The 12,207-nt window shown below is 49.6% G+C and overlaps 1 protein-coding gene across 3 annotated transcripts in view; it reads left to right on the forward strand.

Moving 5' to 3' along the window:
• Window positions 1-12,207, forward strand: part of BANF2 (barrier to autointegration factor 2) — a 38,042-nt gene that overhangs the window by 24,700 nt on the left and 1,135 nt on the right. For all 3 annotated transcript variants that reach the window (XM_025399981.1, XM_025399982.1, XM_025399984.1), the window contains one exon: window positions 826-954. In XM_025399981.1, coding sequence (XP_025255766.1) covers window positions 829-954 — 126 coding nt within the window. In that variant the 5' untranslated portion in view covers window positions 826-828. The remainder of the gene's footprint in view (window positions 1-825; window positions 955-12,207) is intronic.

Consider the following 12,207-nt stretch of genomic DNA (forward strand, 5'->3'; position numbering starts at 1 on the left):
AAGTGGAGAGGGATGAAAATAGTTCTGCTAAGAGAGAGAGTCTTTTTGCCTGGGGCCTGCAATCTGCAGTTGCAGGAAATTGATGAGCAAGTCCTGCTGTTTGGGAAAGCTGATTTATCTGGCTAAAGTTGGAGCACAGGCAACAAATGAGGCGACTTAAGCAAAAGCCATCTTCTCTTCCTTCTTTCGAGGTGGAGTTGGTGAGGCCGATGAGTGCCGGAGCAGCTCTTTCACCACTGTGAGGGGAGCCAAGCAAGAATAAAGCCAACACAAGGAGGGAAAGCTGGAGAATTCCCAAGGAATGAAGCTGCGACCCGTTGCCACCTGCAGGCTTTGGATTTCTAGAATGTGTTCTTTACGATTTGAGCCAGTGTGAAGAGTTTCTAGCGAGTTTACACTATTATAGAGTGCAATGAACACTGAAATAAAAGTATGACTAAAGTGTTGGGTGGTTAAGAGAGAAGGTGGGTTAATTAGCTAAGAGAAGCAAGTTGTTGCTTTAGGCATTTAGAATGGAGTGAGTTGGAAAAAACCCACCGCAGTTCTTAATATTAAGCACACTATTTTCGTGGAAATTTATTCGACTCATCTGTGGCCATCATTAGGCTTCTCTTGGTCCATCCAGGTAGGAATGGATGTGTGAAGGCCTTAGTGGAGGCCAGTGCACCTGCATTTAGCAGACCCCAGGAAATGCTGGATGATGGAAGGAATTCTGCCATCTGTTGTCCCAGTCCCCTGGTGGGCTGAGGGAGTTCCCCAGTGTCCATGCACACTGGGAGCAGTCACGTATCTGCTAATCCTCCTCTCTCCCCACTGCTGTCGCAGGAGATGGACCACATGTCTCCCAGGCTGAGAGCCTTCCTCTCTGAACCCATTGGAGAAAAGGATGTCTGCTGGGTGGATGGCATCAGCCATGAGCTCGCAATCAATTTGGTCACCAAAGGTATCAACAAGGTAATTCATTCTTTCTTACTTCTCTGACTTCTCTTCCTTACCTTTCTTCCCCTAGTCCTGCCAGATGGCAGTTCCTGCCACGTGTCCCTGTGAAGGGCCATCAGAGAGCAAAGCTGCCGCTTGGCGGGGTGCCACATGCTTTCATGCTATTGACCCCACATGCTCGGGCAGCCTCAAGGGCCCGCAGATGATGGGCGCATACACACAGAATGGTTTCAGCTCAGAGCAGCTGGGCTGGGCATGATTCACTTGGTGTTCAAACACTCAGGGGTCAACAGAAGTAGGTCAGCCGCCGGGGTCTGAGGCGAACTGTCAGAGTGGGTGATTTAGGTGCACTCCACACCCCCATGAAGGGACCCATGGCATCTCGCTTGCCCCTGCCAGGGCACCAGCCTGGCAATAGCAAGTGAAGAAACAGGAGCCTGTGGTCTACACCAGAGTGAGTTATTCTATGATGTCACTCTCAGCCCAAGAATGACCTCAAGGATATCCAGTGGAATTGGAATATCCTTTTCTATGTCATTGTTTGTTGGGGTTTTTTTGTTTTGTTTTGTTTTGTTTTGTTTTTTGAGACGGAGTCTCACTCTGTCGCCCAGGCTGGAGTGCAGGGGCGTGATCTCGGCTCACTGCAAGCTCTGCCTCCCGGGTTCACGCCATTCTCCTGCCTCAGCCTCCGGAGTAGCTGGGACTACAGGCGCCCGCCATCATGCCCGGCTAGTTTTTTTTTTTTTTTTTTTTTTTTGTATTTTTAGTAGAGACGGGGTTTCACTGTGTGAGGCGGGATGGGATGGTCTCGATCTCCTGACCTCGTGATCCGCCCGCTTCGGCCTCCCAAAGTGCTGGGATTACAGGCGTGAGCCACCGCGCCCGGCCATCATTGTTTGTTTTTATGGGGCTTTTAAAAAGCTGCTTAGGGCCTCAGGAGAGGAAGAGACAGTCCCAAAGAAAACGCAAAGAGAGTGAGCATAGACAAGGCAGGCTGTGAACTCACAGAACATGGCACGCCCGGTCAGGAGAGGCACCAACTAGAGCTGTTGCTATTCATTCTCCTCTGTGCCCCAGTCAGTCTACCAGGCAGGACAGTGTTACAGAAACACCCAAAGAGGCTGGGAACTACTGCACACATGACCGATGACGAGTTTGGTTTGCATCTAAATCTGAACCATGAGAGCCGTGGTTTTCTGATTACCCCACGGCTCTGCACTAGCTGGTAAATATTCGGAATAACGCCCCAATCTGCGAGCCAGTTTAATGTCCAGTAGATGCTATCGTCAGAAACGGAAGCGCCCTATTGGATAGATTGGATTCTTTCCTTCCAGATGGAGGAGGGAGAACTATTCCCTAGGGAACAAATTTTAAATGAAAAAAATTTGTGTGCTTTTATTATTTATTTATTTATTTAAGACAGGGTCTCACTCTGTTGCTCAGGCTGGAGTGCAGTGGTGCCATCTCGGCTGACTGCAACCTCTGCCTCCCAGGCTCAAGTGATCCTCTCACCTCAGCCTCCCATGTAGCTGGGACTACAGGTGTGTGCCACCACGCCTGGTTAATTTTTTGTATTTCTTGTACAGACAGGGTTTTGGCATGTTGCTCGGGTTGGTCTCAAACTCCTGGACTCAAGTGATCCATGCACCTCGGCCTCCCAAAGTGCTAGAATTATAGGTGCGAGCCATCAGGCCCAGCAAAAATTCCTTTTTTAGAAAAAGAAATAATTGTTCTTTTTACTTTCCTGTTGTGATGTAACATACCTAGGAGAATATGTGTTGATAAAAAGGGTACAGATCAATGAATTTTTACACATATATGTACACCCATGTACCCACTACCCAGATCTAGCAATCAGATGTCTCCAAAATTCCAGATGGTTCTCTTGTGCCTCTTCTTGGCCAAGGCTATCCCCTATCCTTAGAGGTAACCACTCTTCTGATGTCGAACACCATTGATTAAATGTGTCCATAATTGTGGGGTTTTGTTGTTGTTGTTCAGCTATACTCATTATTTTAAAAATGTTTTTATTAAGGTATAATGGACATACATACAGTAAATTTCACCCTTTGTAGTACATAGTTCTACGAGTTTTGACACATGCATGCAGTGATGCAGCTGCTACCATAGTCAAGACACAGAGCAATCCCGTTACTCAAAATACTCATTCCCTTGTGCTCTTCATATTCACCAGCCTCAGTCCCTGGCAACCACTGGTTTATTTTCTGTCTCTGTAGTGTTGCCTTTTCCAGTTTAAGTCTGTGTGTACGAATAGCTTAACTGTGTTTTAAATGAGGATTATAGGTGGGTGGGTTTTAGAACAAAAAATGAATGAATAATGGAAAAATGTCAGGCATCTGAAAATTTGCCTGTAGAGCCAGGGCTGTGGGGACGGTTTGTCTGTGTGCAGCCGGGTCCCTGGAGATGTGCTCCTCTTGTGTCCATGACCTCCTGGCCAGTGCAGTGATCACTTTCCTAGAGCTGCTAATTTTAGGCACTGGCACTGGGGCTGTCACCTGCATTCTTTGCTTTGAGGCACCCACACCTGTGATTGAGATGAGGGTCCCTCTCTCCACTTTACCAATGAGGAGACAAGGGCTCCGAGGAGTAGTGCCTTGTCCATTCCCAGGTGAGGACTGGAGCAACCGTGGATTGTACCATCACAAATTGCACAAGAAGATCCATGGCCAGGTGGTCATGCCCAGCAGGGAGGAGGCTTAGACTAAATTTGCCGGTGAGACCCCGTATCAGGGTCCGGAGTCTGGCGGGGCCTGTAGTGAGAACCAGGAGGAGACCCAGATGTGGCCCCTCCAAGATGGGCAAGTGCTTCAGGGTGAGGACCCATCTGAAGTCAGGGCCAGCAATGACAGCATCCTGGGCGGGCAGATCCTGGCAAGACAGGGTTCTCAGATTCAGCCAATAAAGATGTCGGCTCTTGGTGGTTTTTATTTAGTTTTGTTTTTTTGGTTTTGTTTTTGTTTTGAGACAGTCTCATTGTATTGTCCAGGCTGGGGTGCAGTGATGTGATCTCAGTTCACTGCAACCTCCTCATCCTGGGCGCAACCACCTCAGCTTGCCAAGTAGCTAGGACTAGAGGCATGCACTACCATGCCCAGCTAATTTTTTGTGTTTTTTGTTTGTTTGTTTGTTTTTGTTTTATTTTTTTGTAGAGACACAGTTTCGCCATGTTGTCCAGGCTGGTCTCAGCTCCTGGGCTCAAGTGATCCTCCCAAAGTGGTGGGATTACAGGCATGAGCCACCACGCCCGGCCTCTTGTATTTTCATACCTTGCCTGCAGGAGACCTAATCCTGGCACAGGGAGGGACATCTTTCTCGGCCTCATGCAACCTCCTGTCTTTGCTGGCTTCTGCCAAGGTGCAGCCATCACCCTCCCCTTCTCCCCGTCCCACCCCAGGCTGGGGCTCAGCCTCAGTTTCTTTGCTGTGCACAAAGCCACCTTGGATTCCACCCTTGCTTATGACAGCGTTCCTGGCCTCATCCCATGGGCTCTGCTCTCTCAGCCCTTTCTGCACCCTCTCTGTGCACCTGCTGGAATGCAGGCCTGTGGGCCACCCTCACACTTACCTCCCTGGGCTCCTCACTCAGCCATCAGCTCTCTCCAGAGACCCCAAGGTGCTAGATGCCCTGGGGGAGATGAGACAGTGCCACCCCCCACCACCACCAATTTATCTGGCTGTCCTGTCACCTCTCTGGGAGCCCCCTTCTCAAATTCTTACCAACCCCTACATCGAGTACCTTCTCCATTCCTCCTCTCACACAGGTCTTTCAGCTTTTTTTAATGGAAGATGTGGGGTGCTGGGAGGGGACTGTTCTTACTGCCTGTCCCCATTTTCCCCAGAGCTTTAGTTTATGGCATGAACTGGTCTCCGGCTCCTGGTTTAAGTCAGGACTTTCAAAACTATTGATTCTGCCATGGATCTACCTAAGCCTCTTCAGGAGCTTAAAAGCCATATGTGATGGCCTTCTTCTGGGTGTTTTGTATCTGCCCTTCCCAGGGGCAATCGGCTGTGGCCTGAGGATCTAGATCCAGACAGCGGCCGCAGGTGCCTGTGCCCTCGTCCAAACTGAGATGTACTAGAAATGTAAAACATACCCTGCAGTGTTAAAGACTGAGCCCGAAAAAGGAACGTAAAATAGCTCATCCGTAATTATTTTATTGATTACATGTTGAAATGATAGTATTTTGGAAATACGAGAGAAAATATGTTATTAGAATGAATTTCACCTGTTTCCTTCCCCTTTTTTACTGTGGCTACTAGGAAAATCAAAATCACATATGTGGCTAACTCACTTATTTCTGCTGGACAGCACTGCTCTAGATGTAAGAGTGAAAGAACTGTAAGGGAGAAAGGAACTATGGAAACAGAAAATTAATGGTGCACATGGCAATGAGGCTCGCTGTGCCTGGCTCTAGCTCTGTCTTGTATTCTCTGTCCCCCCACCCCATCCCTGACCCCTATACTACAGCCAGACTGTCCGCGAACCACCCTCCTGCTAACCTGGAGCCTCTCTTGAAACAGATTTTGATCCCCTTCAAGACCCTACTCACAGCCCACCTCCCCTGGGAAGCCTTCTTTCTGCCACCCCACCCAACAGGGTCCTTTTTCTGAGCAGTTTGGGTTTTTGGTGGGAGCCCCTTGTTGTGACATCCGACAAAAGGTCTACTCTAGCTGGGCATGATGACTCATGCCTGTAATCCCAGCACTTTTGGAGGCCAAGTCAGGCAGATCACTTGAGGTTAGGAGTTCGAAACCAGCCCGGCCAACGTGGTGAAACCCTGTCTCTACTAAAACTACAGAAATTAACTGGGTGTGATGGCGCGTGCCTGTAGTCCCAGCTACTTGGGAAGCTGAGGTGGGAGGATCACTTGAACCCAGGACACAGAGGTTGCAGTGACCTGAGATTGCACCACTGCACTCCAGTCTGGGTGACAGAGGGAGACTCCATCTCAAAATAAAATAAAATAAAATAAAATAAAAAAATAAAGGTCAACTCTAGTTTTTCTGCACATGCCCCAAGAGTCCACAAAATGTTAGAGGCACAACTTGCCTCTGCTTTTCTCCCTAAGTTCCTTGGAGGCAGAGGATGGGTCTGTGTTCTTTGTACTTCTCTTCTCCCTGTGAAAACCCCATTTAGGGGTAGGTGAACTTCCAGACATTCCCTGAATGCAGAACTGTGGGGCAGGGCCCTGTGCTTGAGTTCTCCCACAGTGCAGAAGTAAGTTTAGCATCGCAGAGAATCTGGTTTGGTTCAATGCTCTTTGCAGATGCTATAAAGCCATATCCTTGAGCCTAAATCTTCCTCCTAAGAGCTGCCTGGAGGATGAGACTGGAGGAGAAGCAACACTTGGCATTTGCTTCATGTCAAGCACCTCTAAGTGCATTACGTATATTTATCTCATTTAATTGTAAAAAACAATCCTACAAAGTACACTATTCATTTCCATTTTCCTGATTAGAAAGTGGAGGCACATAGAGACCACATGTGGATTGCTCAAGATCACATGGGGTGAAAGAGATGAAATTTGAATCTGGGCGGATAGGTTGCAGGGTCTGGACACTAAGCCATTGTGCCGTCTGCCCCTGAAACTGAAACTGAGGAAGGTGTTTCTCGCCTGGCTGCTCTTACCTCCTTACCGGCAAGGCTCTGCTCTCCCTCGCCCTCACCTCCTTGCCTGCGAGGCTTTGCTGTCCCTCGCCTTCTCCTCTTTACCTGCGAGGCTCTGCTTTCCCTCGCCCTCACCTCCTTACCGGCGTAGCTTCCTCTGCTCTCTCTCGCCCTCACCCCCTTATCAGCAGGGCTCTAGTCTCCCTCCCGCTCACCTCCTTACCTGCAAGGCTCGCTCTGCTGTCTCTCGCCCTCACCTCCTTACCGCGAGGTTCTGCTCCCTCTCGCCCTCACCTCCTTACAGGAGGGGCTCTGCTCTGTCTGGCATGTCTGCCTGCAGCCAATCGTAGCCCCACCTGCAGACTCTCCATGCGCAGGGACTTCCCATCTCCTCCCTCCGTTGCTTCGTGGCCATTGGTGGACAGGAGCGAGACTGAGTTCAGGACCAGAAGGCCCCAGCGTGGCCAGGCCCTGCCTCCATCATGTCCCCAGGTCTCCACAGCGAAGCCTCTGAAGGCTCCAACTCCTTTCTGTCCACTCTGCTGGGTGAGTGGTGAGGCGCTGCTTTCCACTGACTGATGTCTGAGCCCCACAAGGGGCCAGTCACGTAAGTTTGGAGTTTTTCTGCCTAGGGTTGCCAGATCAAATACAAGGTGTGCAGTTAAATTTAAATTTCAGATAAGCAAATAATTTTCTTAGTGTAAAATTAAAAGACAGGGAGGAGGAAGAAGGGGTAAACATTCCCTGAAGTGAGGGTTCACACTAAAGACACAGAGTTTAAGCCGGGCAGGGTAGCTCATGCCTATAATCCCAGCACTTTGGGAGGATCACTTGAGGTCAGGAGTTCAAGACCAGCCTGGTCAACATGGTGAAATCCCGTCTCTACAGAAAATACAAAAATTAGCCAGGCATGGTGGCACATGCCTGTAATCCCAGCTACTTGGGAGACTGAGGCAGGAGAATCACTTGAACCTGGAAGGTGGAGGTTGCAGTGAGCTGCGATCGTGCCACTGCACTCCAGCCTGGGCAATAGAGCGAGACTCCATCTCAAAAAAGAAGAAGAAGAAGGAGAAGGAGGAGGAGGAGGAGGAGGAGAAGGAGGAGGAGGAGGAGGAGAAGAAGAAGAAGAAGAAGAAGAAGAAGAAGAAGAAGAAGAAGAAGAAGAAGAAGAAGAAGAAGAAGAAGAAGAGGAGGAGGAGGAGGAGGAGGAGGAGGAGGAGGAGGAGGAGGAGGAGGAGGAGGAGGAGGAGGAGGAGGAGGAGGAGGAGGAGGAGGAGGAGGAGGAGGAGGAGGAGGAGGAGGAGGAGGAGGAGGAGGAGGAGGAGGAGGAGGAGGAGGAGGAGGAGGAGGAGGAGGAGGAGGAGGAGGAGGAGGAGGAGGAGGAGGAGGAGGAGGAGGAGGAGGAGGAGGAGGAGGAGGAGGAGGAGGAGGAGGAGGAGGAGGAGGAGGAGGAGGAGGAGGAGGAGGAGGAGGAGGAGGAGGAGGAGGAGGAGGAGGAGGAGGAGGAGGAGGAGGAGGAGGAGGAGGAGGAGGAGGAGGAGGAGGAGGAGGAGGAGGAGGAGGAGGAGGAGGAGGAGGAGGAGGAGGAGGAGGAGGAGGAGGAGGAGGAGGAGGAGGAGGAGGAGGAGGAGGAGGAGGAGGAGGAGGAGGAGGAAGAAGAAGAAGAAGAAGAAGAAGAAGAAGAAGAAGAAGAAGAAGAAGAAGAAGAAGAAGAAGAGGAGGAGGAGTTTAAACCTGAAATGACATGAAGACCTAGGCGAAGGAGAAGGAGGAGGAGGAGGAGGAGGAGGAGAGTTTAAACCTGAAATGACATGAAGACCTAGGCGACTGGCGAGAGAGAATCAGAGAAAGTTGTGTCACTACACCATGGAGTCTTGTGGTGATTGAAGTCCATTCAGCACAGGTGCTCAGGACCTGCGGACTTGGGCAGAGGGCATTGTAAGCAGCTAGAGAACACGAGAGGGCCGAGACAGCTTATCTCTGTTTGACAAGGCCCGGCATTATGGTGAGGACTGAGCATTTTAATGAGTGTGGATCTCAGCCAGCTATTTAATTTTTAGGGCCCACTGTAAAATGAAAATGCGAGACCTCTAGTTCAAATTTATTAGGAGGTGTGGTGGCACGTGCTTGTAGTCCCAGCTACTCGGGAGGCTGAGGTGGGAGTATCATTTAAGCCCAGGAATTTATAGTTGCAAAGAGCTACTGCACGCTACTGAACTCTAGCCTGGGTGATGGAATGAGATCCCGTCTCTTAGGGAAAAAGAAAAAAAAAGTAGGCTGGGCGCAGTAGCTCATGCCTGTAATCCCAGCACTTTCGGAGGCCGAGGCAGGCAGATCATGAGGTCAGGGGATCGAGACCATCGTGGCTAACATGGTGAAACCCCGTCTCTACTAAAAATACTAGAAATGAACCAAGTGTGGTGGCACACACCCGTAGTCCCAGCTACTTGGGAGGCTGAGGCAGGAGAGTCGCTTGAACCTGGGAGGCAGAGGTTGCAGTGAGCCAAGATCGTGCCACTGCACTCCAGCCTGGGCGACAGAGGGAGACTCCATTAAAAAAAAAAAAAAAAAAGAAAGAAAGAAAGAAAAGTATTTAAAAAAAAAAAAAAAAAGAAAGAAATTTAGTAAAAATTTCAAGATGCCAAGAGCCGAGTGTTAAACCAGCTGGGGGGGCTCTTAGCACCAGGCGCTGTGTGAAAACATGGCTCAGATGCAAGGGAACCCAACCCTGGCATAGGCTCAAACTGCTGCTGTTTAGCAAGGAGTGGGCACTGCAAACTGGAGGGTGATTCCTCCCCTGCTTGGGGGCCGGCCTCTGGAGGAACCTCACTGTTTGCACTTGGAGTTGAGGGGCATCCTGCCCTTGAGCCCCCATCCTTTATTTTGTTTGTTTGTTTTGAGACAGAGTCTCACTCTGCTGCCCAGGCTGGAGTGCAGTGGCACAATCTCGGCTCACTGCAACCTCCGCCTGCCGGGTTCTTCTGCCCCAGCTTCCCAAGTAGCTGGGATTACAGGCGCCTGCCGCCATACCAGGCTAATTTTTATATTTTTAGTAGAGACGGGGTTTCACTATGTTGGCCAGGCTGGTCTTGAACTCCTGACCTCAGGTGATCTGCCCGCTCAGCCTCCCACAGTGCTGGGATTACAGGCGTGAGCCCCTGCGCCTAACGGAGCCCCTCATCTTACTGCTGCAGGAAGGAATGTAATTCCCTGGCTTGGCCATGGCCACGGCCACTGTACAGGGTGGCAGGACAGGGACATCTGCTCAGGGTTTCTGTGTTTCTATGTCACCCCTCCCACCCCAGTAACTGAATTCTGGGGAGCTGTGGCCCAAGGAGGGAAAGGGGCAGCATCTTTTCTCCTTGATTAGGGGGCTTTCTGGAGCCGGGGGAGAAAGCAGGCGGGCATCTGGCAGGGCCATGATGGGAGCCCACGACTCCAGCTTCCCTGGGGAGCAGGGTGAAGTGCTCAGGGATGCAGGGAGAAGGGAAGTCAACTTTCCCTCCTGGACGATGGAGACAGGAGACAGGAGGGAAAACTGAGGAGGGAGTGTCAGGTGGCCACTTGGCTCCAGAGGCTGCAAGATGGGGGCCTTTCTTCCTATAGCATTCCTGGAAGGTTTGCCCAGGGTCCACATGTTCCCAGGCATCCTGGCTGCTGAGCCTGTGGGTACGTGGAGGCTCTCACTAACAGGCCAGCTGATGCCGGCAGTGCCACTTCTAAAATGGGCAGGGGATGCATTAGCCTCCAGGCCAGACTGCAGACAGTTGGGACACGCAAGAACAGTGCAGAAGAAAACAGAAGACTTAGTGCCTCTACCTGGGGAATGAGAGGGGTGAGTGCATGTGAGGATCAGGTGGATTAAAACATGTCAGGTGTCTAGCAGCATGTGGCCGACAGAAGTGCTAAAAAGTGCTACTTAGCATTCATCATTATTATTAAGTATTATCATGAACGTTTCTTTTTATGGAGAAAGCTTTGTGTAAACCACTTACTATTAATTATTGTTAATTATTATCAATGTTCTCTCTCCTTGGACACGGCTCTATGTCTCTTGTTTCTGTTACCTTCACCTTGGCATCTCCCACACCTACATCTACTGGCTCAATTAACACTTAATAAATGTTATTTTTCAAAAACATTCATTTAAATACATCTCAGTAAAATGAATCATTCAAAACGGGAGGATACTGATAAAGTAAAATGAGATCACTCCAAGCAACTAAATTGCTTTTTTTAAAAAAAGATTAAAGTAGCAGTTCAAAATCATCACAAAAACCTGGCTTTTTTCTCTTGTCAACAACTGGACCATGACTAAAAATAAACCCCCCTAAATTCAATGCTTGGGTATATTTTATGACTGGGATTCAGCTTTTATTTAATTTCTCTTCTTAAAAAATATGTTGTTTTTGGTTAAGATGAGCATAACTTAGTTTTACATAACTAAAAGTAAACAGACACCAGTGGGTTTTCCTGGAAAGGGCCCAGAACTCGGGCATGGCTAGACGCTGGTTCTCGTTGGTTCCAGGCTGGAGAGCCCCCAAAACCAGCCCTGAGAGATGGGTGTTTAATGTGACCTGAGATCTCCAGCCTCCACCATTTAGTGGGTTGGCTCGTTTCTGGCTACGTGGCCTTGGGAATTCCCTTCCTCCATGTGGTCCTTGTGCCTTGTCAATAATGGTGTAATAAAACTATAAAAAATGAATTAGAAGCCTCGGGGGCAAGTATTAATAGCTAGAAAGCTTGAGAATGCCATAGAAATATAAATCATGGTGCACTGAGTGTGTGTCTTCCATGTATTTTTCATCCACAGAGACTCAGGAAGGGGAAGGTGGACAAGGTTTAGCATGTTTTAAACCTTCTATGCTCCTCTACAGGGCTATGGCTCCCAGTATGAGAGAGGAATTTTTGAATGCCTTCCCATTTAATTCACTTAATTTAATTTGCAGAGCACACCATGTGCCTTAGGAAGGTGCAGAAACTGAGATCCAGGTTCTGTGGGTTCTTACTTCAGGTTACATGTGTTGCCTGAGATCACACAGGTGGTTTGTAAAAACAAATCGATGCTAAGATGCCATTCATCTGTCAGCCCCATGTGCAGCGGTTCTCAGCCCAGGGAGATTTTGCCCCCAAGGGGACGTTTGGCAATGTTTGGAGATGGTTATGATTGTCACTGCTTGGGTGGGGGAGGGAGGGTGTCACTGACATGGGTAGAGATCAGGGGTGCTGCTGAACATCCTGCAATGCACAGGACAGCCCCCCCTAACATTTCAAGCATAGTCCAAAATACGAATAGTGCCGAGGTTTAGAAACCCTGTGCTATGGGCACAGTGGCTCATGCCTGTAATCCCAGCACTTTGGGAGGCCAAGGCAAGTGGATCATCTGAGGTCAGGAGTTCGAGACCAGCCTGGCCAACATAGCAAAACCCTGTCTCTACTAAAAATGTGAAAATTAGCTGGGCATGGTGGCGGGCACCTGTAATCCCAGCTACTTGGGAGGCTGAGGCAGGAGAATCGCTTGAAACCGGAAGGCAGAGGTTGCAGTGAGCTGAGATGGCGCCATTGCATTCCAGCCTGGTGACAGAGCAAGACTCTGTCTAGAAAAGGAAAGGAAAGGAAAGGAAAGGAGAGGAGAGGAGA

The sequence above is a fragment of the Theropithecus gelada genome, chromosome 10 (genome assembly GCF_003255815.1).
Source record: "Theropithecus gelada isolate Dixy chromosome 10, Tgel_1.0, whole genome shotgun sequence".
Taxonomy (NCBI): Eukaryota; Metazoa; Chordata; class Mammalia; order Primates; family Cercopithecidae; genus Theropithecus; species Theropithecus gelada.